Source organism: Schistocerca gregaria, chromosome 7 (genome assembly GCF_023897955.1).
Source record: "Schistocerca gregaria isolate iqSchGreg1 chromosome 7, iqSchGreg1.2, whole genome shotgun sequence".
NCBI lineage: Eukaryota > Metazoa > Arthropoda > Insecta > Orthoptera > Acrididae > Schistocerca > Schistocerca gregaria.
Genome location: NC_064926.1, coordinates 137,820,658 through 137,847,250, shown reverse-complemented (window position 1 = coordinate 137,847,250; position 26,593 = coordinate 137,820,658). Strand labels below are relative to the sequence as shown.

The following is a 26,593-nucleotide window of genomic DNA, read 5'->3' as shown; positions in this document are numbered from 1 at the left end:
AGCCATTTGAACAATTTTTCTAGGGGACTAATGACCTCAGATGTTAAGTCCCATAGTGCTCAGAGCCATTTGAACCATTTTTCTAGGGGACTAATGACCTCAGATGTTAAGTCGCATAGTGCTCAGAGCCATTGAACCATTTTGCTAGGGGACTGATGACCTCAGATGTTAAGTCCTATAGTGCTCAGAGCCATTTGAACCATTTAAACAAAAAAAAAAAAAGAAAAAACAAAAAAAAAGCTTGACAATACCGTCTCACAAAGCATTCTGTAAAAATGTTCTAAGAGGATTAGTTGCCGAAGAAAGAACTCAAGGACAGAAACGAGGACGTCGTTCAACTTCTGATAACGAGGAATGCTTGAATGGAAAGTTGCACATTATCAACAAGCTTCCTGGGGACAAGCATAAGGATTGTGCAGTGTGCTCAGACAGAAAAAGAAAGGTGGCAGACGTGAAACTGTGTATTACTGCGAAACATGCTGACGAAACCCAGCTCTCCTTCCTGAAGAGTGTTTCAAATAATACCACACAATGGACAGTTCAGTACTGTAAAAGCTTACGTAAATATATGAATGAAAGCACAAATTTTGTTTTAATGTACACCCCAATTGTTGGCCAGCGGCCACATTGTTTCCACAAAGAGAAGATAAACACGCCACAATAAGACCACGAGACATATTGCTGACACTCGCCTACTTCGCCCGGCCCGGATGCAGTCCCAAGTCGAATTTTGCTCAGAGTACTCTTCGGCACTGGTGCATGATGTAGTTCTGATTCGTTGCAAATCTCTCGAGCAGCGCAAGGTACCAAGCGCAGCTGACTCTTTTATACGAGGTTCACTCCAAAAGAAACGCACCCTATTTTTGTAAAAATACAGTTTTCATTGCCGGCCGCGGTGGTTTCACGCTTCTAGGCGCTCAGACCGGAACCGCGCGACTGTTCCGGTCGCAGGTTCGAATCCTGCCTCGGGCATGGATGTGTGTGATGTCCTTAGGTTAGTTAGGTTTAAGTAGTTCTAAGTTCTAGGGGACTGATGATCACAGATGTTAAGTCCCATAGTGCTCAGAGCCATTTTTTGAACAGTTTTCATTCTGCATGTGTGAAAGTTTTACAGTGTGTAGATACATCCTTCGCGCTTGGTTTCAAACTTAGTTCAGCCTGTTCCCGTGAGTGCACCCGTCACAGCATGTCTTCAAGGTGGCTGCTACACTTGACGTTCGTCAGAAGCAACGTCATAGAATTCCTGTGCTGTGAAAACGAGTCAGTGAGAAACATCCACAAGAGTTTGAAAAAGTGTATGAAGATGCTGCAGTCGATCACAGTACAGTTAGTCGGCAGGCAAGCAAGTTACGTCATGAAAGCGGGCACGGCAATATTGAAGATTGCCCTCGCAGCGGCAGTCCTCGTACTGCACACACTCCAGACAATGTGCAGAGAGTTCACGAATTGGTGACTGCTGACAGACGCATCACAATGAACTTCAAGCTCGACTGAGTCGTGTTGGACCACATCGGCAAAAGTAGGATGTTTTGCTGTTGCACGACAATGCACGGCCACATGTCAGTCAAAAAACCCTGGAAGCGATCACAAAACTCGGGTGGACAACACTGAAACACCCGCCTCACAGTCCTGACCTGGCTCCATGTGACTATCATCTTGTTGGGAAACTGAAAGACTCTCTTCGTGGAGCAAGGTGTGAAGATGAAGACTCTCTCGTGCACGCTGCCAAACAGTGGCTCCAACAGGTAGGTCCAGAATTTTACCGTACGGGTATACAGGCGCTGGTTCCAAGATAGCGTGAGGCAGTTGAGAGGGATGGAAATTATGTGGAGAAATAAGAATATTGTTCATAAAGGATGTATCTACAACTGTAAGACTTTCGAACATGTAGAATAAAAGATGGATTTAAAAAAAAAAGGGTGCATTTCTTCTGGAGTGACCCTCGCATAATAAGATTAAAAGAACGGACTCGCAAAACTGCAGGCCAAAACCCTTCACATCGGTTTTGCTGAAAAGCCTTCATCATGTTCTAAGTTTCAACATAATTAATTTCCTTGAGACAGAAAAACGTTTGTCCAAAAATCAGCATTTATTTAGAAAGCAAGGATCATGCGAAACTCAGTTTGCCTTTTTCTTGGACGATATCCCTCGAATCACGGATTAAGGTCAACAAGCAGATTCCATATTACTAGATTTCCGGAAAGCATTCGCCATGATACCCAATTGCAAACTGTTAATGAAAATCTGAGGATACGGAGTAGCTCCTGAGAGATGTGAGTGGTTCGAAGACTTCTTAAGTACTAGTAATACAGCTCAGTACGTTGTTCTGGACAACGTGTGCTCATCAGAAACTGGGGTATTGACAGGTTCAAATGGCTCCAAGCACTATGGGACTTAACATCTGAGGTCCCCAGTCCCATAGATCTTAGAAGAACTTAAATCTAACTAACCTAAGGTCATCACACACTGCCATCCCCGAGGCAGGATTCGGACCTGAGATGGTAGCTGCAGCGCGGTTCCGGACTGAAGCGCCTAGAACCGCTCGGTCACAGCGGCCGGCGTATTGACACGATTCCCTCAGACAAGTGTGTCAGGCCTCATATGCTTTTCCACATAGATAAGCGATCTGGCGAGTAGGGTGAGCAGCAGTCTCCGACTGGTTGCTGATGAGGCTGAAGTGTACCAGAAGGTGTCGTCGTTGAGTGACTTTCTGTATGATGTCATGAGTGACAGCTTCTCTACCTCTAGAAAACTGACATTTAATGCAAATAAGTAGATCAAAACAATCCTGAAATGTTCGAATACGGAAATTAGTGGTGTGCTGCTTGGTACAGTCACGTCCAGGTGTAACGTTGCAAAACTGTGTGAAATTGGCAAGAACGTGTGGTTGGCAGTAAGGGAGGTGATGGTTGACGTCGGTTTACTGGGAGGATTCTTAAGTGTAGCTCATCTACAAAGACACCGTGTGTAAAACACGGATTCCGACCAGGTCGGAAATAATGCATTCGAACCTGGGTGTAAGATAAAACTGGAACAACAGGAAGAAGGAAGGAAAGCAAATAACTAAATTCTACTTATTGTGCTTTCACAGTGTAGTGGGAAGAATACAGTATCAAATTATTAGTGATTCTAAATTTGTTGCTGGCAGGTACTCCCTAAACTGAAAAGGGAACTCCCGGACGCAAGACAGCATTCCTTTTGCGCAACGCTGTGGAGAAAATATAGAGAACCATCATTTGAGGCCATCGTATATTTCGGATGAGGACTGCGAATACAAAACGAGATGAATCAGGGGTCATATAAAACATACAGACAGTCCCTGCCCCCTTGTACCTTCTGTGAGCGGAACAGGACAGGGAATGACTAGCAGGGAAACACCCTCAGCCATGCATCTTGTGGTGGCTTGCAGAATATATACGTAGATGTGTCCAGACAGTGTCAAAAGGGTCTCGACAACTAAACAGTTTGAGGGGTTCAGAATAGTTTCGGAAATCGTGAATCAACTAGCGATGGGCTCTGTCGTATGTGCAATCTTACTCAGGTGGAGTGACAGTACGGGACACTGCGTTAATATTCTGCATACAGAGAGCATTATGATGAATAAAGGACCAGAGTGCCGCTCGAGAAGTAAAATTAATTAAAGCGAAATTGTAGTACACGGCATGGAAGCAGTAAGAAAGCTACAATATTGCTTCGTGGACAAACATCATAAAGGCTAACAGCGAATCGGACAGTAGATTCGGTGCAGTATTTATTAAATCTTCGACGTCAAGAGTACTTATAGCTATGCCAATATGAGTACACAACTACGATGAAATGAACCGAGGGAATGATGCTTTAGAACCAGGGTGGAAGATAAAACTGGAACAACAGAATGGAAAACATATAACGAAATTCTACTTATTGTGTATTTACAGTGTAGTAGGAAGAATACATAATCAGACTTTTAGGTTCAAATGGTTCAAATGGCTCTGAGCACTATGGGACTCAACATCTGTGGTCATAAGTCCCCTAGAATTTAGTACTACTTAAACCTAACTAACCTAAAGCTACCAAACACATCCATGCCCGAGGCAGGATTCGAACCTGCGACCGCAGCAGTCGCGCGGTTCATGACTGAGCGCCTAGAACCGCTAGACCACCGCGGCCGGCAGATTTTTAGAGATTTAGGTTATACAGCGAGCAAAATTATATATCCTCAGCTGCCACCTCTCGCAGCAAAATTGGCTCTTACCCGGCTGAGCATGGGGCTGAAGTGAGCTTTTATGAGAGGTAACGGTATGCCATCCCATGCTCCTTCAATTCTATGACATACTTCATGAGAAGTCGTGTCAGGCGAGTTGTGGTGCGTCCATCTCCCACGTACGGATGTTTTAAATAGATATCTCAGGAAGGTACTGTCGAGGGCAGCAGTCGAACACTCTCTGTATCGATGTACTGCAGGCCAGAACAGCACGGAAAACACGCGGTCTTGCGTTACCTTGTTGAAAGAGGCCGTCAGGTAGACCTTAACTCATCAGAAAATTCCAAATGACCGTCTACGCGTTGCAGGCGTGATCTTGTTGTGTACCCAATGGGACGTCATATTATGGAGCCAAGTAATGAGCCCATATCACGACGACGAAAGCAGTCTAACTCTCTCGGAGCCTCTGCACACGGATACGTCCATCGTGACGTAGTACGTAGAACCGGGACTCCCCTGAAAAGACGAAGTGCACTCACTCCTGTGTCCAGCGTCGTCGTTACGGTTACCATTGTCGAGGTGTCTCTCTCTGCTGCCACTTCAAAGGAAGCAGCAACAATGATCGTAGTGCCAGCAGTCCGTGGTGCTGCCGACGTCGTTGCGATGTCCGTGAAGGTACTTATTTTGCTGTAAACAGGCCAAAGCCCATTTCCTGAAGTTACGTACTTAGCTGTACAATCCTGCGAAGGCGAGCGAACAGTGCGTCTCTCCGCTCCGGCGCTAGCCATGTGAGGTCATTGGAATTGTGCATGGCGTTGAATACGGCACTCCAGAACCCAGCAATTACAAATTCGCATGACAGTTGAAGCGTCTCTGTGAAGTCGTTTCATTAGAGGCTTGTCTAATTCGATACAACATATTCACTTTACTACCTGATTTTAGCTCAATTCATGAACTCTTCCAGAAAGACTGAGCACTCAATTAAGGCCTATTGAATATTATATGTGTGTTTTAACGTGGGGTTTCGGTTTTGTTTTGTGGGAGAGCACAGGATGACCAACTTAGGTTTCCACTACCTGAACAGAGAGGTTTACCCATCTTAGTCGAAGGCTGTTTTTGGTGTGAGGTTGGTGACGGACGGCTACCCCTCTGGTAGCTTCTGCTGCACGGGGAGCTAGGTAATCTCGAATGAGGAACCGGCACTCTTCGGTGAACACTTGTTGAGTACGGATCGTAGCTCTTAAGGGGGGCTTCAGGTGATAGGAAGCAGGTTGAATTAGGACTTCTTTATGTTTAACTATTGAAATACTTAAGAACTTCAGCTTAACTGAAGCTTGTGAAGCGAGTTATTTTTGCGAATGTGTCATAACTATATTGCTTTAAATAGGCGATTTTTGGGAGTTTGAGTTAAATGTGTGGAAGTTACTTTGTTCATTTTGAACAACGATGAGGTAGAATTTCAAATGGCAAACCTGATTAGGAAAAGCTGGTTAGGATTACTTTAACCGTACTTGAGTGTAATACTGTGTCGAAGCGAGTGTGATTTTTTATGTTTTTTAATCTTATATTTTGTGGAAGTTGCTTTTGCCTTTGTGTGTCTATTCTCTGCCGCGTGTTTGGTAATCAATTACCCTTCTGGTCCACCGCGGGACCGCAGAGGCTTTATTTTAACAGTTTGCTTGTTTAATGAGCTATAATTTCTGCAAGAATATCTGTTTCGTGTGCTTTCTACAAAGGAGCACAACAGCTTGAGTCAGAATGCACCACTTGCTCTAGTTCGGCCGTTTGCAAGCAGCAGACGCAGATAGTGTGTTGAATAATTATCGCACAACCTCGTGCATTGGTTAAACCTCTGTCCAGAATAGTGCATGCGTAGAATCGTAATGCGAAGCTCACTGAGATATTCTTATGGTATGAATGCAAAGCTGTAGTTAAATTGTGCACTGTTACATTCTCACGTAATTCTTACTTAAATATTTCTAGTAAGGCACCAGTTATGTGTAGTTAGAATGAGCAACCAAATACTTAGATACAATAAATAATCTACGTGAAAGATAAATTCTGTGCTGTTCATCTTACCCACTTACTTCGATTTCCAATCCTGAATTAATCAAGTGGCTTCATGCACGACGTGGAGTGTTATTTATCTGGCTACTTAAAGAAATCGGCATACTTCTAATTGAATTATTAAAGTAATTAAACTAATAATTTTCCAGCTACGTTTTTTCTAAACGGTTAGGAAGGGTTTGGGCTGCTGGCGACCCTGAATTTCTGAATTTTTATAGTTATTTGTGTGAGAGAAGCAGCTAGAAATGCGAGACAACGTATATGGCTCGATGAGAAACGTCGTACAGATAGTAATACGTTACGCAGTTGTGGCATCCTCAAAAACTCAAGCAGCAATATAGTGCAGAGTCGATCGCCCGCCCACTGCCCATCTGATATAGATTTCTGACGGAGACTGGGGATTGGTACACAAGGCACAACACGATCTTCTCACAACTAAAAAACTGACCCAGAAAGCAAACACCGCTTGGATAATAAACAGATAAGCAATGTTCAGTTTGTATTTTATCACAGAAGAATCTACAAATCTTGAATTCTTTTCAATGCATTAATTATGCGAATTAACCTATGCACCCTACCCTGGTACTTGCAACATACCCACTTCGTAGATGTGAATCAGTTTTGGACTTTTACCTTGATCTCATAGTCGCCTGCAGAGTGCTGGCCTGCAATAATTGTCTTCAGATGAGAAAACAAATGAAAGTCAGATGGAGCTAGGTCCGGACTGTAAGGAGAATGACGCAGTCGTTCGCAGCGAAATGACTCAAGCAGTGTCCTCTTTACGCTTGGTATATGCTGTCGAGCGTTGTCATGCACAAACACAATTCAACAAGTCAGTAAACCACGCCTTTTGTTACGCATTCCGCACCACAAATTTCTCTGTGTCTCGCAGTAAGCTGTAGCATTGATTGTTATGTCCTGTTCCATCCAGTTTACTAACAAAATTCCCTGAAAGTCCCGAAACACGGTGAATGTGATTTTTCTTGAAGAATGAGGCAGCTTTGATTTTTTTGGGTTTCGGGGAACCATTTCAGTTACTGACGTTTCGTTCCAGGCGTCTTGTAATAAATTTATAGTTCATCACCTGTGACAATCCTTTTCCAATTCTCTTTTCCTTCTGTCGCGGTCTAAGGCGCCATGTCACTGACTGCGCGGCCTCTCCCACAGGAGGTTCGAGTCCTCCCAATGGCATGAGCGTGTGTGTTGTTCTTAGCATAAGTTAGTTTCAGTAATGTGTAAGTCTAGGGACCGATGCCCTCAGCAGTTTGGTCCCTAAGGGATTCACACACATTTGAACATTTTGAACCTTCTGTCGCATAACGCTGCACAACTCCAAGGGTTACTGTTTTTGAACTTCAGTTAGTGTTTTCGGTATCCATCGTGCATTGAACCTTTTGCAGCGCAAATATTGAGCCGCAGTCTCTTCCAACAACGACCATGAAATATTTTGAAAATGCACTGAAACGAAATTGTTCGTCGATACAGCGCTCCATTTCTTTGGTGTTCGGCGACGGGCGTCCACTTCACTCCTCGTCGTGGACCTTTTACCTTTCTCCGTTTTGTAAACATGCTGACCCAGTTTTGCACCACACCCTCACTCTAAGCGTTGTCTCCGTAAGTTTCACTTTTCTGACGATAAATTTCATCACAAGTTCTAAGATTTCTCACATTCAAAAACTTGATAGCGGCTCTCATTGCACAGCTTGAGTATCTTGAACATGATTGCCGACAGTGACTTTAAACTGGAACGTAATCAGACAAAATGGCTGGGTTACGTCGTTTTCGAGTTGTAGGGTATGACTGCGCATGCGCGACCACGGTACAGTCAGATGCGCAGAACATGCGCGCAAACAGAACTTACCTTCTAATTGAGAAAGAGGCTGGACAATCTCCGTTCTATAAACAATGTAGGTCGCGGTGCTCTTTCGTACTTCGTGCCGTTGCATTAAAATTCAAATGATTTTCAAATGCGAAGCTGTAGAAAACTTCACACCAAATTCACGTTCGTTGCATCCCGCCTTAATGGTGTTGCAGTTTTAATGGTCATCGCTGCGGTATTAGACATAATGTGGTTCTAAATCGCAGAGCCATCAAATGTTCAAACCTTTTCAGTTTGGACTGCTTCTCCTATCGCCACACTGCCCACAACATCATAATGAAGGGCAGGACACGGGAGAGGGTGGGGTTCCAGCATACGAAAAGCACTTCTGAAACTACATGTAGGTAACAAAGGAAGGCCATACGTCTTATTTCATACAGGCGAACCTACAGCTTTAGCGTCATCCATCATTTTTCAGCATTACGGCGGTACGTTTATGCCGAATCAATAGCGGCAGTAATTTCTGTGTCGTGCAATCTTAACGCTATTTGTGAGAGAATACTTTCGTCATTTGTGCGTTAATAGTAATTGAGGAATCGGAAACGAAGGTATGCCTCCACGGTCGCTTTAATTACCTAGGACAATTATACATAGTTATTTCTCCGATTACTTCTTCAACGGAAGAAATGCTTATGTATGAAGAATTAAAGATGGAAAGAGTTTATTTTCAAAAAAGGAGTAAACTCGGACATACTCTATCTGATCAGAGGTATCCATACAAGCGTATGTAATGTTGAACTAGCTAACTACATCGTCATGCAGGCGGTCTCGCCAGCATGAAAGGAGGCGGGGAATACTGTGTAGTCACTAGAGAAGGAGTATAAGCATAGTGTGTCGGTCATGACAACTCAGTGACTTCGAGCGTGGACAAGCCATTGGATACCAACATTAAATCTATCAGAAACCTTCCAACCCCTCAAAGCTGCCCAATTCGACTGTTGTTGTCGTGACTACGAAATGGAAAATCGGAGGGAGAACCGCAGTACAACCAAGACCAGTCAGTTCTCATGTACTGCCAAAAAGGAGCAGTCGACCTTTCCAGGGGGTGGCTGTAAAAAATCATATGAAGTCAACGGACAGAGTCACTCGTGAATTCCAAAGTGCTAGTTGCTCTCCAGCTAGGACAATTACTGTGCGCAAGGAGTAAAACTAACAGTGTAGACAAAAGTCTAGAAGCTCTTCACGAGCGACGCATTTCAGCAATCACTGCTAAGCGACATTTGAGGTAGCGTAAAGAGCGAAGTCACTGGACAGTTGATGACTGGAAACGAGTGAAGAATCATACTATACTTTAAGCCAATCTGATGGATGGGTTTGAGGTGGGTGAATGCCTGGAAGATGTTACCTTCCATCTCTTGATGTACGAACAGCCCAATATGGAGGTTTTCATAGTTCTGGGCTAATTCCCTTATTGCGCTTAAGAAAACGCTAGATGCGGAAGGATATGAACTGATTTTACAGCACTGCGTACTGAATACAGTACAGCATCAGTTCGGAGAGGATGACAGTTTCCGTCAGCTTTACAGTGCAAACTGACAATAACACTCCTGAAATGAACCTGGGCTGCCCAGACTCGCAACTTGAACACACCTCATTGTCCTACATCACTGTCTTCTCTGGATTCGGCTCTTGAGACAAAATGGGCCGCCATTCGTCTACAGACTGGAACACAGCTCATATAAAGTGACCCCAGCACAGTTCAAAACACAAAAAGACGAAGGGTGGACACCCCCGTACTGGTGTCTGTTGCTCTATTACGGCCAAGGAACATTAGACGATCTTTTCAGTTCAATAAACTTTACCAACAGCCTTACACTTTAAGGTATTTTATTTTATTTTGAAAGCAACCGGTTTCGCCAGTTCATTTTGCCGTCAACCCCCTTCGCTTTGTTGCTGTCATTTTTCGTATGAATCAGTTGCACAACGATTAGGATTTACGATAGCCAGTTTTATGGGGCTATACCATAAATTTGTTGACTCGAAAAAAGCATATGGGTCCTGAAGATGGCAAAATGAATTGCCGAAACAGGTTGCTTTAAAAATAAAATAGAATATCTTAAAGTATTGGTAAAGTTTATTGAATTGAAAAATCCCTGTACTGGTGTCCACTAATAAGTGTCCAGATACTTTTCACCGGTGCAAGTGTTCAAATATTCTTCAGGTGTCGGGAGGCAATTACATAATCATTTTGTCTACCTCATAAAAGTATTTAAAGTGCTCATTATAGTCCATTTTAAATTACTTGATAGTTGACCCTTCACAGACTGGAGCTGGTTCCCAACAATTAGAGCGCTCAACGTCACGCCCGAACCGTTGGCCGTTGCTAAACTGCCACAGCAAACACTAAGCTGACTTCGTTTGTTTGGCTAGTGCTGTCTATCAAACTTGCGTATTACGTTACCATCGTTCTGCGCGTGTTTTTTGTGTGGTTTATAATGTCTGATGAAATCCGAAATAAAAGAGGCAGACCAAGGTTCCGGATGAAAACACATCAAAGAAGAAATCGGGGCAAGGAATTGCGTTTAAAGGACAATTGCGACAACTCGTGCGCAGTGTGCGGGAATACTTTGAGGCCGGCTGGAGTGGCCGAGCGGTTCTAGGCGCTACAGTCTGGAACCGTGCGACCGCTACCGTCGCAGTTTGGAATCCTGCCTCGGGCACGCATGTGTGTGATGTCCTTAGCTTAGTTCGGTTCAAATAGTTCTAAGTTCTAGGGGACTGATGACCTCAGAAGTTAACTCCAATAGTGCTCAGAGCCATTTGAACCATTTGAATACTTTAGAGAGGGAGACGGAAAATGGGGGCCCTCTCTTACCGGTTTCCAGAGTAGTCACGCGAACAGCAGCCCCGGCTAAGGTTAGTGAAACGACCGTACTTCGTATTAGAAATTACAAGAATGAAAGAAGCGAAGCAGACCACTCTTCTCTTCATATGCCGGGCAAGAAAAGAAGTATGCACAAACGCGTAACAAATCTGAACTCTTTGGCATAAGATGTGACTCGGCGTCCCAAATACAAATTATTATCGTAAAAGAGATTCGCCTGCATTAGATAAGCTTCTTACAACACTGCGCGAGGAAGCACTTTTTGCAGCCAGGAGATCGTCGATGCGTTTGATTTTACAGGATCTCGGGCTTAAATACGACAATATTTCAGGCCGTAAAATGCTGATCGAACAAGAAGATATAGACATATGGCGATGCAGATTTTTACGTGAATCAAATACATTAATTGCAAGGACATTGTCTGGATCGATGAAACATGGGTGAATGTTACGAAATGCTACGAAAGGTAAGAGTGACGACAAAGTAGAATGTATGGCACTCTCCACTGGAAAGGGCGGTATAATTATTCTTTTGTATGCTGATACCTACCACGGCTTTATTCACGGCTGTTAATTGGTTTTCAGATCCAAGAAAACACCAGAGAACCACGAAGAAATAAATCATTAAACAAATTTAAAATGACGAAAATAAGTTGCTACCAAGTTTAGAAAATCCATCAGTAATTATTGTCGACAATGCTCCATACCTTTCAGTTTCAAAGGGTAAGACTCCAACCATGTTATCTCGAAAGCAAGACATTAATTAATGGTTACAACAACACAGAGTTACTGCCGATGAGTCATTGAAAAAAGTAGAATTATTAGAACTCGTGTTACTTCACAAGCCACGGTTTCCAACCTCTATCCACGAGATAGCTTATAAATATGGACATAGTCATAACACTACCACCTTATCACTACCACTTTAACGCTGTTGAACTTATTTGGACGCAATGGAAAGGAAATGTTTCTCACTAAATTAAAAATTTTCTGTGAGTGACGTTGAGAAACTCACTATTCAAGGCCTGCGAAATGTCAGCGAAATGTTCGGAAGGGGTGTTATGACGCATACGAAGCGAGTAATTGGCGAAGCGTGGAATAGCGGTGGTGGTGGTGGTGGTGGTGGTGGTGGTGGTGGTGGTGATGGTCGTAAGTTCCTATGGGACCAATCCGTCTCTAGGCCTACACACTACTTAATCTAACTTACACTAACTTATTCCAACGACGACACTCACACCCATGCCCAAGGGAGGACTCGAACCTCCGACGGGGGGAGCCGCGCGAACCGTGACAAGGCGCCCAAGACCGCGCGGCTATCCAGCTCGGCGAAGCGTGGAATAATGAGGGTCTTCTCGAAGATAGCGTTACGGAACTTATTATTACTTCCAGCTCCTCATCCACTTTGGAAAGTTCCAGTGACTCTGACGTGAGCGGTATTAACCCTCTTTTGGACAGCGCATCTGCTTCCAGCTAGCAATCGGTGGAGGTCTCTACACAAAATAGTTTCCTTACTTTTAAACAGAGTACATTATTTCTATTGTGCCGTGCCTGTGTGTGAGCATAGGTCCACGTAACCAATGAAGGCGAGAGATTACAGTTTGCTTTTGGCACTAATTTCTCTCTTGAGTTTGCTCGCAGAGGTTAACGTGGTGACTAGATCTGCCCCAAGTGTTTCACCGCCATTTCCTCGCATAAATTCCATATCACGAGGTTGTCAACACGTTAGCAGTTCAGTCACTTAAAATCGGCTGTCGACAGAGCATCTGTTTCCCAGCATACATCAAACTGGCCACTTCCAACAATGCATCGCTTTACACGTAAGAAAGGAGGCCTCATACGTAATTATGCTGACCGCCCGAGAGGGTGTATTGACATACTGTCAATACCAGAAACACTGACTAGCAGTACTGATGGCCCCAAAGATATTCTCAATGCGTACTGAGCGGGCGGTTTGATATTATTCGCCCTTCAGATGTTGGCAGAGCTTCATGAACCAGGCACACAGCGCTAATGTGGACTCTTCATCTTACCGGTTCCTCTTTGAGCATAACATCTCTCAAACTCACTTTTTGCAGTAGTCTTTTAACAGGAAACAGTTTTAAAAGGACTATGCAGTAGACGTATTTATCACTTTACAGTGATCTATCGTGTGCATTCTCTACGGCACTGTTTTCTTCTATAATTCTGAAACATGTTAGGCCTCGCCATGTACTGCATTTGCAATGACTACGAAATACATATCGGCGTCGTCACATTATTTACGTTAATTACCTGAATACATCATTGCAGTACAGATATACAGGGTGTTTCAAAAAGACCGGTATATTTGAAACGGCAATAAAAACTAAACGAGCAGCGATAGAAATACACCGTTTGTTGCAATATGCTTGGGACAACAGTACATTATCAGGCAGACAAACTTTCGAAATTACAGTAGTTACAATTTTCAACAACAGATGGCGCTGCAAGTGATGTGAAAGATATAGAAGACAACGCAGTCTGTGGGTGCGCCATTCTGTACGTCGTCTTTCTGCTGTAAGCGTGTGCTGTTCACAACGTGCAAGTGTGCTGTGGACAACATGGTTACCTCCTTAGAACAGATGATTTTTCTGGTGTTGGAATTCCACCGCCTAGAACACAGTGTTGTTGCAACAAGACGAAGTTTTCAACGGAGGTTTAATGTAACCAAAGGACCGAAAAGCGATACAATAAAGGATCTGTTTGAAAAATTTCAACGGACTGGGAACGTGACGGATGAACATGCTGGAAAGATAGGGCGACCGCGTACGGCAACCACAGAGGGCAACGCGCAGCTAGTGCAGCAGGTGATCCAACAGCGGCCTCGGGTTTCCGTTCGCCGTGTTGCAGCTGCGATCCAAATGACGCCAACATCCACGTATCGTCTCATGCGCCAGAGTTTACACCTCTATCCATACAAAATTCAAACGTGGCAACCCCTCAGCGCCGCTACCATTGCTGCACGAGAGACATTCGCTAACGATATAGTGCACAGGATTGATGACGGCGTTATGCATGTGGGCAGCATTTGGTTTACTGACGAAGCTTATTTTTACCTGGACGGTTTCGTCAATAAACAGAACTGGCGCATATGGGGAACCGAAAAGCCCCATGTTGCAGTCCCATCGTCCCTGCATCCCCAAAAAGTACTGGTCTGGGCCGCCATTTCTTCCAAAGGAATCATTGGCCCATTTTTCAGATCCGAAACGATTACTGCATCACGCTATCTGGACATTCGTCGTGAATTTGTGGCGGTACAAACTGCCTTAGACGACACTGCGAACACCTCGTGGTTTATGCAAGATGGTGCCCGGCCACATCGCACGGCCGACGTCTTTAATTTCCTGAATGAATATTTCGATGATCGTGTGATTGCTTTGGGCTATCTGAAACATACAGGAGGTGGCGTGGATTGGCCTCCCTATTCGCCAGACATGAACCCCTGTGACTTCTTTCTGTGCGGACACTTGAAAGACCAGGTGTACCGCCAGAACCCAGAAACAATTGAACAGCTGAAGCCATTCCGCCAGACACGTTGTCAAAGGTTGCGGGCAATTTCATTCAGAGACTACGCCATATTATTGCTACGCATGGTGGATATGTGGAAAATATCGTACTATAGAGTTTCCCAGACCGCAGCGCCATCTGTTGTTGACAATTGTAACTACTGTAATTTCGAAAGTTTGTCTGAATGAAAATGTACTGTTGTCCCAAGCATATTGCAACAAACGGTGTATTTCTATCGCTGCTCGTTTAGTTTGTATTGCCGTTTCAAATATACCGGTCATTTTTGAAACACCCTGTAATTACTCCACAGGTTTCATCTACATCTACATCAACTCGCAATCCACCCTTACTGTGTGTGGCGGAGGGTACTTCTGGTACCACTAATTGATCCAACCCTCCCTGTCCCACTGCCGAATGGCGTGTGGAAAGAATAATTATCGATAAGCCTCTGCATTGCCTCAAATTTCTCGAATCTGCCTGTCGCAGTAGTTTCGCGAGATGAGCGTGGTAGGTCGAAATATGTTGTCCGATTCTTCCTGAGAAGCAGTCTCTCGAAATGTCAATAGTAAACCCCTCCTTGATGCACAGCGCGTCTCTCGTATCATCTGCGCTGCAGCTTGTTGAGCGTATCTGTAACGCTATCGCACGCCCTAAACGACCTCGCCGTGGAACGCGCCGCTCTTCGTTGGTTTTCCCCAATCTCTTCCGTCAGTCTTACCCAGTAAGGATCCCAAATGGATGAACAGTGCTCGAGAATCTGTCGAACAAGCGCCCTGTAAGCCTCTTCCTTGCTTCAGATTCTTCCTGTGAATCTCAGTCTGGCATTTGCTTGTCCTATTATTTTTTTTATATGGTAATTCCACTTAAGGTCGCTCTGGATAGTTCCTCCCAGATACTTCACCGTAGATGCTGTTTCCAGCGCCGGCCGCGGTGGTCTCGCGGTTCTAGGCGCGCAGTCCGGAACCGTGCGGCTGCTACGGTCGCAGGTTCGAATCCTGCCTCGGGCATGGATGTGTGTGATGTCCTTAGGTTAATTAGGTTTAAGTAGTTCTCAGTTATAGGGGACTGATGACCTAAGCAGTTGATTCCCATAGTGCTCACAGAGATTTTTCCAGCAATTTGTTATCAGTAGTATAGTTGTACAGTCGTGGATTTCTTTTCCTACGTACGCGCAATATGTCCCGTTTATTTACATTCAGGGTCAACTGCCAGAGCCTGATTCATCAGCTCTCTGCATGTCATTCTGCAAATCGATGCTGTCTTCTGACATTGCTACTTTCTTACAGTTAACTGTATCATCTGCAGACAGTCTTAAAGAGCTTCCGACTTTTCTACTAGGTCATATTTCAATATGTTTTTCGCGATTGTGTTTGACGATATTACAGCACTAAACTTCAAGCATTCGACTGACCTGCCTGTTCTCAGAAATATTAGTTACGCGTAATCTCGTTGACTGCGATTGCCTCTCCCATTGACGAATATTGTTTTCCTATATTACGTAGTATCAACATTAATAACTTGTCGTACGATGAACGACTCACGCGGTCTGACATAATTTGTTTCCGCAAGCATTCTCGGACGTATTGCCCCACTTTCGTTGTTTTCTGTTGTTTACTAATTACAGCTAAAGTAATTGCGGCACGCGCTTCTTTTCAATGTTCGACATCTTGACTTCGTAAAATGATAAAAATAGAAGTAACAAACTTCAAGATGCTGCCAACGCCGCAACAGAGAATTTATTGGTTGGGTGGTTGGTTGGTTTGGGGGGACGGGGCCAAACAGCAAGGTTATCGGTCCCATCGGATTAGGGAGAGATACAGAAGGATCTCGGCAGTGCCCTTTCAGAGGAACCGTCCCTACATTTTCCTGAAGCGATTTAGGAAAATCACGGAAAACCTAAATAAGGATGGCCGGACGCGGGTTTGAACCGCCGTCCTCGTGAATGCGGGTCCAGTATGCAGCCCACTGCGCTGCCTCGCTCGGTGATCATTTATTCAGGGAACATAGTTTGCCGAAACCGGTAATGTGATGCTCTACTAAAGAGAACGTGACAATTAGAAGTTTGTTACTTCAATTTTCATATCAGTATAGACCGCCGCCAGAATGAAAAAATATCAAGCATTGCCCACTGACAGAGTGAAGAGATCGCCGTGTATTGTTTGCAACAGAACTGCAGCCGATGTGGCATCACTGTCATTGCAATTCACAGAAGTCACTATCAAGTATTTTAAAAGGACTGTAGAAGCTCATAAACATGCAGCAAACGGAACAGTTTTTGTGATTGCATGTGTAGACAGATAACTGGCACTCGTTTTTCAGGAAAGGGAGGAAAACTGGTACATCGTTACAGGTTTCTCAACCAGCTTGGTGACTTACGTTGAAACATAGGCAATGTACAGGAGTGATTTAGCCCAACTGCTCACCTCACATATTTTATGAACCTGCAGGCAACCTGGCAGGTGGAGCAACCACAACTATGAATAGTCATCTTGGGTATTAATAACCACTTCAGCTGTATTTAGTCCTTTACTATTCGACCACTGCCTGTTTCATGGCACTAAAAGCCACAGCTTCAGACGTACATACGGCTAAAACAACAGAGCGGACGACGAATGTTGGGTAAAAAGGTTCCAAGCTTTTCCACTCTGATGTTTCAGTCATAGGTTCACCTGAAGGCTTTTAGTGCCATGAGATCGGTAGTGATCCAATAATAAAGGATTAAATACAGCTGAAGCGGTTATTAATACCCAAGATTTCCTAAACCGTTTAAGGTTTCGTAATTTTGTTTTTGCACAGTTGAATTGTAAGAAAGCCCTCAGAAAAAATGTATATTCTTTTGGCATGGTTACAGTAATTAAAGAGGTACCTCACTATTTCAGATGGAGGTATAGTAATTTCTGCTAGTAGTATCGAAGTGAACCTTGAGAGGTGTGGTGTCTTGCTTACCTCAACGATATAGGTAGCCATACATAGGTGCAACCACAATGGAGAGATACCTATGGAGAGTTCAGATTAACTTGTGGTTTGTAAAGACGGGCAGGAGTCGTTTTGGTACTTATGGAAGCAACAGTGCATGATAGCGTGGTACTGTAAGGGGAAACTACAGCATCTATATTTCCCTTGGACTACAGCTCTATTGTATGACCACCTTCTTGGGTAACGTAATTCGTAGGTAAAATAGTCTTCCTTTGAGATCTAGAGGCAGGCATTACTTAGGAGGATGTTGCACCATTAATGGGTAAATTGAGGTTAGATATAGTTTGAATTAGTGAATTGTGCTGGCAGGAAGAACAAGCGTTCTCTTCAGGTGTGTACAAGTTTATAAATACATAGTCAAATAACAATATTGCAGGAGTTGGTCTAATAGTGAATAAGAAAATGGGAATGTGTGCAAGCTGCTATGAACAATATTATGAACACTTTATGTAGCCAAGGTAGAGACAAAGCCAACACAAACAAAAGTAGTATAAATTTATACGCCTAATAACTCCCCAGACGATGGAGACTCAAAAAAAATGTAAAATATGTGATGACGTAAAATAAATTATTGAGATCGTTAAGGGAGACAAAACTGTAATTGGACTGGGCGACTGGAATTCGATAATAGGAGAAGGTAAATTAGTAGAAGAACGGATACTGAGGGAAAGGAATGGAAGAGGAAGTCACTTGATAGAATTTTTTCACAGAGCATAATTTAATCATTGGCAACATTTTCAGAATGTTGTATACATGGAACAAACCTGGAGAGACCAGAGGGTTTCAGATTGATTATATAGGCTGTAACAGGTATAATGCAGATATTTTTATATATGGTATCTTAATATGCGCAGACATCTGTGTGTTGGCTGTTTTCTCTCTGTGTCAGAAAAATCTTCCCACAAACATGTCACATTATTTACTACCCTATGTTTTCTGCACAGTTAAATGGAATGCACCTGTCAGTATAGCATAAACGTTTTACAACCTTATGTCCACACTTCAAACCCTGATATACTGCCCAAGGGAAATTAGGCTTACCCATTAATGGCCTGCTCTGGACACATGTACTTAGAGGCACTAATCAATGTAGAAACATACTACTCCTGATAGCTATAATTATTAGTCTGCAAAGGAAGGAAATACTGATATAATGTTATCCAGTACACTGTTCACAGTCACGAACAAAAATATTTGCGCTAATAGCTGTTAAACTTTGTATGATTGTAAGAGATCTTCAGAAGCAAGCGTGGATTTTGAGCATAATTTATTGGTTGCGAGCTTCAATTAAGACTGAAGAAATTTCAAAAAGGGAAAAAATTAAGAAGATTGAACTGGGATTTTTTTAAATAATTGCAGAGGGAGTGTTAGGCAACACTGGACTGAAACAGGGGAAAAAATACAATAGATGACCAGTGGGTAGCTTCCTGATATGAACTAGTGAAAGCCACAATGGATCAAATACATAAGAAGACATGGACTATTAGAAATCTTGAGATAAGTCAATTGATGAAAGAAGAAGACATAAATCTGTAGCAAAAGGAACAGGCGAAAGGAAATACAGCCATGTAATAAGTGAGTTTGACAGAAAATGCAATGAACTGGCTGCAGGACAAATGCAAGGCTTTAGAACCATGCATTGTTAGAGAAAGGATAGATACTGTCTACAGGAAAAAGAGACGTTTGGAGAAAAGACAGGCAGCTGCATGAATATCAGAAGCTCAGATGGCACGCCAGTACTAAGCAAAGAAGCTTAAGCGCTGCTTGAGCGCTGCACATGGAAAACAGATTTAAAGGCAATATTACAAAATGGAAAAGAAATGGGTGTATGGCATCGTTAACCAGGAGGCCCCATCCGGAGAAGTTCGGCCGCCATATGCAAGTCTTATTTCAGCCGACGCCAGAATGAGCGACTGGTGAGGATGAAATGATGATGAGGACAACATAACACCCAGACCCTGAGAGGAGAAAATCTCCAACCCGGCCGAGAATCGAAGCCGTGACCACTTCTATGGCAAGCGAGCACGTTACCACCCGGCTAAGCAGGTGGACAACATTACAGAAAGAGAAGGGGAAGTAAAAGAAAATGAGATAGGAAATATGATACTTCGATACAGCCAGAGAAAGGCTTAAGTGGAAATAAGGCTTCTGGACTACTCGACAATGGCTTAGAATTTTTGGGATGCTTGAAAGACTCATCCAAGACAAACCTATTTCAACTTGTGAGCAAGATATACAGAGACCACCGAAATACCACCCCTGCCCCTCAGACTCCAAGAGGAATGTAATAGTTGAAACTTCCTGGCAGATTAGAACTGTGTGCCCGACTGGGACTCGGACCTTTGCCTTTCGCGGGCAAGTGCTCTACCATCTGAGCTACCGAAGCACGACTTACGCCCGGTACTCACAGCTTTACTTCTGCCAGTATCCGTCTCCTACCTTCCAAACTTTACAGAAGCTCTCCTGCGAACCTTGCAGAACTAGCACTCCTGAAAGAAAGGATATTGCGGAGACATGGCTTAGCCACAGCCTGGGGGATGTTTCCAGAATGAGATTTTCACTCTGCAGCGGAGTGTGCGCTGATATGAAACTTCCTGGTAGAGCACTTGCCCGCGAAAGGCAAAGGTCCCGAGTTCGAGTCTCGGTCGGGCACACAATTTTAATCTGCCAGGAAGTTTCATATCAGCGCACACTCCGCTGCAGAGCGAAAATCTCATACTGGGATGTAATAGTTGACTACTAGGTGTCATGAGAGGTGGTCTCGCCAGTGTAAAAGGAAGCGGTGAGTATTGTGTTGCCAATAGAGAAGCAGAAACAGTGGAATATTTCGACCAGGAGGGCTCAGTTACTTCGAACGTGGACTAGTCTGTGAACGTGACTTGGGCAGCAAAACCGTCAGGAACCTTTCAACAGTTTAAAGTGGCCCAAGTCGACTGTTCATGTGCGACTAGGACGTGGAAACACGAAGGAACAGCCTCGTTAAACCAAGACGAGCAAAAAACTTGGTTCAAATGGCTCTGAGCACTATAGGACTTAACATCTGAGGTTTCCAGTCCCCTAGAACATAGAACTATTTCAACCTAACCAACCTAAGGACATCACACACATCCATGCCCGAGGCAGGATTCGAACCTGAGACCGTAGCGGTCGCGCGGTTCCAGACTGAAGCGCCAAGAACCGCTCGGCCACACTGGATGGCTAAAGACGAGACAGAACTCACGTAATGGTGCAGAGGGACCGTCGAGCACTGCGGAGGATGGTTGTAAAAAGTCGCACGCATTCAGAGGAAGAAATCATTCGGGAGTGGCGAAGCATTGCCGGCAAGCTAGATGACATAATGGCAGTGAGTAGGGAGTTCAAAACGATTGGGTACAGTGGTATAGCAGCTCCCCATAAGGTTCACATTTCTGTGGTGCCAAGCGACACTTTAAGCCGTAACCCAGCAGAACATCTTTCGGATGAGTTGGATCGTCAACTTCACTTCAGACCCCAGCGTCCAACATTACTACCTTCTCTGGTTTCTGTTCTTGAGGAAGATCTGTCTGCCAATCTTCCACTTCACTGAAAGTGTCGCTAGCAGTTTTCAAGCAGCCACAGAGGCTAAGGGTGGACATACCAAATATTAACGTCTACTGATGGGTGTCCGGTTACTTTTGATTAGGCAGTGTACAATATTCACCACAGCGCAATGGGAAGCTTGAATGCCATCTAGCGGCGATGCGGTCCCGAATCGAGGTAAGAAACGTTTATAAGTGGGGCTGAGACTAATCGGAGCTCATTACAAGCGACGATAAGAATCGCAAATAAGGACATATCCTGACATAAAACACCTTAACAATGCGCAGATTGCTATTGTCTGGCGTATGGGCAAGAGCATCTCGAAATCAGCACGGCTGGTAGACTTTTCGAACGCTACTGTTGTGCTCTATGGAATCTGGATGAGGAATGGTGAATCGTCGAGTAGGCGATAAGGTATTTGACGTGCAGACCTCATCACAAAACATCGAGACTGGAGTTTTGCCTTTTCTGTAAAGCAGGATAGGCAGCGATATGTGCCCGGTATGACAACAGAGTACAGTGCTGGAGCTCGCACGCTGTTCTGTACAGTGCTGAACATGGAGCTCTGCATCAGACCGCCCTACGAGTTCCCATGCTGATTCAACGACGTCATCAATTACGATTACATTGCGCACCAGAAGAATGTGATCAGACCGTGTATGAATGACGTATCTTCTTGCACCAAGTTGACGATCGTGTCCAGATACGATGGCATTAAAACAAACAATTCATCGAAACATACACCGCACCATGGACATAAGCCAGTGACGGCTGTGTCATTCTGTGGAGGACATTCACATTTGAAGAGACCATCATAGCTGTGCTCTACGTGAACATTACTGAGGACCAAATGCATCCCTTGATGCCTGATGTCTTCTTCGAAAGCAGTGGCATATTTCAGCAGGATAACTTTCCTTGTCACAAAGCCAGAGTCGTGCTGCAGTGGCTTGAGGAGCATGTTAGTGAACTGACGTTGATGCCTTGGCCACCAAACTCGTCTGATACGAACCCAGATCTGCGTTCAGAAACCGCCTGCCCGTAATTTACGGGAATTTCGTATGCCGTTCGGTGACATCTTGTGTTGAATACATCCAGAAAGCTAGCAAGGACATGTCATATCCATGACGCACAGAATCGCTGCTGTATTGGGTCCCAAAAGTGGATCGACACGTTATGAAGTAGGTGATCGTAAGGTTCTGGCTCATTAATGTATTTAAACTCGTAACATACAAAGTTCATGTAATTCGTGTGGATAGATCAGCAACCATGTATATCTTGGTATCTGAAGTACCAAATGTCATAGTAAGTTAATATCTACAAACCTCCCAGAGACTTGAGGTGTGCCGCGCGTGATTAGCCGAGCGGTCTAGGCGCTGCAGTCATGGACTGTGCGGCTGGTGCCGGCGGAGGTTCCAGTCCTCCCTCGGGCATGGGTGTGTGTGTTTGTCCTCAGGATAATTTAGGTTAAGTAGTGTGTAAACTTAGGTACTGATGACCTTAGTAGTTAAGTCCCGTAAGATTTCACACACATTTTTGAACTTGAGGTGTAGCCCCCCTCATTTCCCCAATCTGCTGCCACAGGTGAATAATATTTTGAAGTCGATCTGTAGCGTATGCAGGGAATTTTAGCAGCCACTACGATGGTGGTGAGGGGGGGGGGGGGAGAGGGAGGAGGGGAGATACGTGGAAGAAGACGAAAATGGACCCGCTCTCAGGCTGGGTGAAAGCGATGTGAGGTGTTTATTTGGGACGACAGATTACTACAGTGAGTACTAGCAAGATAAAGTGGAAACATTGCGGTCAGTGTGGGCTTCCTTTGCTCGTACCTTTGGGCGGGTTGACGTGCAGCCCGGAACGGTAGAGGCTCTCCTCGTCCATCCAGTCTTCGCAGCGGCGCAGCGTCCGGGCAGACATGAGCACCAGCAACACGCATGCGCAGCCCGTCACTGACCACCGCCACGCCCTCCTGTAACACCAGCGCCACCTGTTACGTGGGTATACATGGAACATCACTGTAAATTAAAATTCATCTCACTTTCAGCAGGCCCTTGTTTACACTACTGGCCATTAAAATTGCTACACCAAGAAGAAATGCAGGTGATAAACGGGTATTGACTGGACAAATATATTATACTAGAACTGACATGTGATTACATTTTCATGCAATTTGGGTACATAGATCCTGTGAAATCAGTACCCAGAACAACCACCTCTGGCAGCAATAACAGCCTTGATACGACTGGGCATTGAGTCAAATACAACTTGTATGGCGTGTACAGGTACAGCTGCCCATGAAACTTCAACACGATACCACAGTTCATCAAGAGTAGTGACTGGCGTATTGTGACGAGCCAGTTGCTCGACCGCCATTGACCAGACGTTTTCAGTAGGTCAAAGATCTGGTGAATGTGCTGTCTAGGGCAGCGGTCGAACATTTTCCGTATCCAGAAAGGTCAGTACAATACCTGTAACATGCAATCGTGGATTATCCTGCTGAAATGTAGGGTTTCGCAGGGATCGAATGAAGGATAGAACCACGGGTCGTAAAACATCTGAAATGCACCGTCCACTGTTCAAAGCGCCGTCAATGCGAACAAGAGGTGACCGAGACGTGTAACCAATGCCAACCCGTACCATCACGCCGGGTGATACGCCAGTATAGCGATGAATAGAAGCTTCCAGTATGCGTTCACTGCATTGTCACCAAACTCGGATGCGACCATCCTGATGCTGTAAACAGAACCTGGATTCATCCGAAAAAATGACGTTTTGCCATTCGTACACCCAGGCTCATCGTTGAGGACACTATCGCAGGCCTCCTGTCTGTGATGCAGCGTCAAGGGTGACCGCAGCCATGGTCTCCGAGCTGATAGTCCATGCTGCTGCAAACGTCGTCGAACTGTTCATACAGATGGTTGTTGTCTTGCAAACTTCCCCATCTGTTGACTCAGGGGTCGAGACGTGGTTGCACGATCCGTTACAGCCATGCTGATAAGATGCCTGTCATCTCGACTGCTAGTGATACGAGGCCGTTGGGATCCAGCACGGCCCTCCTGAACTCACCGATTCCATATCCTGCTTACAGTCATTGGATCTCGACCAACGCGAGCAGCAATGCCGCGATACGATAAAACAAAATCGCGATAGGCTACAATCCGACCATTATCAAAATCGGAAACGTGATGGTACGAGTTTCTCCTCCTTACACGAGGCATCACAACAACGTTTCACCAGGTAACGTCGGTCAACTGCTGTTTGTGTATGAGAAATCGGTTGGAAACTTTCCTGATGTCAGCAGGTTGTAGGTGTCGGCACCGGTGCCAACCTTGTGTGAATGCTCTGGAAAACTAATGATTTGCATATCACAGCATCTTCTTCCTGTCGCTTAAATTTCGCGTCAGTAGCACATCATCTTCGTGGTGCAGCAATTTTAATGGCCAGTAGTGTACTTACGAGACGCGTTCAATAATTGATGCAACTTTTTTTTTCCACCGGGCCAGTTTCAGTTGAAAAAATAAAATCGAGTATTGTTGTGGGACATCGTGAAATGTACCAGCTTCAGCCCCTATTGTTTCATGAAGTTCCGACAGGTGTCAGCGGTATACGTAGCCTTCAAAACGGCGTCTGTAAGGAGGTGTGTTCCTAATAGAGAGCTGTCACTGAGTTTCTTTTGGTGGAAAACCAGAGCATCGCATATATTCATAGGTGCTTGGAGAGTGTCTGCGGAAATTTGGCAGTGAACAAAAGCACGGTGAGACGTTGGACGAGGCGTCTTTCATCGTCGTAAAAAGATAAGGCAAACCTGTCCGATCTCCCTCGTGCTGGCCAACCGCAGACTGCGGCGACACCAGTGATGTTGGAACGTTCGCGCACTCTAATTCGAGATGATCGACGGATCATAATCAAACACCTCGCTGTTCAACTGGACCTTTCTGCTGACACACCAGCTGGAGTGCTCAAAGGTGTGTTCTTCCTCATCCACCCTACAAATCGGATCTCGAGGCTTTCCAGTTCGTCTGCTTGGCCCAATGAAGGACGCACTTCGCCTGCGACCGTAGCGATCGCGCGGCTCCAGACTGAAGCGCCTAGAACCGCTCGGCCACTCCGGCCGGCACATGATTTGGTATTGTTCAGTTAATATTGTAACGAACTAGTAAAAGAATGTTCGTGACGAATAGTAACTGCAACCATATTTGTGACAATTGCGTATCAAAAGACAATATTTTAAGAAGCTACTTAGTTGTGGCTGATACTTGACCCACTTCGACAGTTACCACACCTTGTGTAAGAAAAATAAAAAACTAACCAACCTACAAAACAATACAAAATGACATACAATCTGTACGAAACGTTTAGCTTCAGAAGTTACATATTTGTAAAAAGTCATTAGTACTAGGCAATTTATATTTCATTGAGCAGCTTGGAGAAACGCGTAAACTCAGTGCATTCTAGAATATATCAAAAGTGTTGTGTTGGGATAAAATACGTATTAAATACGTAAATTGCCTGTCACATCTAAATTATAAACACGCGTAATCATCACATATATCGATAATAACAACATATTTAGAATTTTGTGACAGTGAATCAAGAAATAAACCCTGGAACGTATTGTTCTGAAAAGGGTAACATTAGACAACTGTAGTTTTGTTTTGGCAATTATCGTAACTAGCGAGATCAAGTTCTCTGATCTGCTGAAAACAGGAAGCTAAATAATAATGTTAGATTATTGATAATTACACAGAGGTGGAGATAGAATACGAAAATTACCACCGTATATTTAATATTTAAAACAAATTTGATATTTTCTTAATTTTCTGCATTAAGTGGTCAAAATATAATAGTTGTACTGACATTGGGCTAAGTACGCCTTATTTGTCACTGAAAGCCAACTGGGAGAGACGCTGTTGAAATGTGTTAGGACACAGACACATTATGTAAACTTTGGTTAAGTTGAGGTGCTGGGTATTTAAAGCGCTTGTGCTGTAATTTTCATGGCCCTGAGAAGTAAGAAGTCGGATTCTTATGGATGGGAATTATATTCATTATATAATTTCTTCTGAAGCTGATACTACGAACTTGGAAATACTACACTCCTGGAAATGGAAAAAAGAACACATTGACACCGGTGTGTCAGACTCACCATACTTGCTCCGGACACTGCGAGAGGGCTGTACAAGCAATGATCACACACACCGCACAGCGGACACACCAGGAACCGCGGTGTTGGCCGTCGAATGGCGCTAGCTGCGCACCATTTGTGCACCGCCGCCGTCAGTGTCAGCCAGTTTGCCGTGGCATACGGAGCTCCATCGCAGTCTTTAACACTGGTAGCATGCCGCGACAGCGTGGACGTGAACCGTATGTGCAGTTGACGGACTTTGAGCGAGGGCCTATAGTGGGCATGCGGGAGGCCGGATGGACGTACCGCCGAATTGCTCAACATGTGGGGCGTGAGGTCTCCACAGTACATCGATGTTGTCGCCAGTGGTCGGCGGAAGGTGCATGTGCCCGTCGACCTGGGACCGGACCGCAGCGACGCACGGATGCACGCCAAGACCGTAGGATCCTACGCAGTGCCG

General features: G+C 44.6%; 1 protein-coding gene across 1 annotated transcript in view; it reads right to left on the bottom strand.

Moving 5' to 3' along the window:
- The window catches only part of LOC126281582 (protein O-mannosyl-transferase TMTC2-like), a 698,078-nt gene that overhangs the window by 401,279 nt on the left and 270,206 nt on the right, over positions 1-26,593 (bottom strand). Inside the window, exon 7 of the mRNA XM_049980663.1 lies at positions 22,838-22,977. Within this exon, the coding sequence (XP_049836620.1) occupies positions 22,838-22,977 (140 nt within the window). The remainder of the gene's footprint in view (positions 1-22,837; positions 22,978-26,593) is intronic.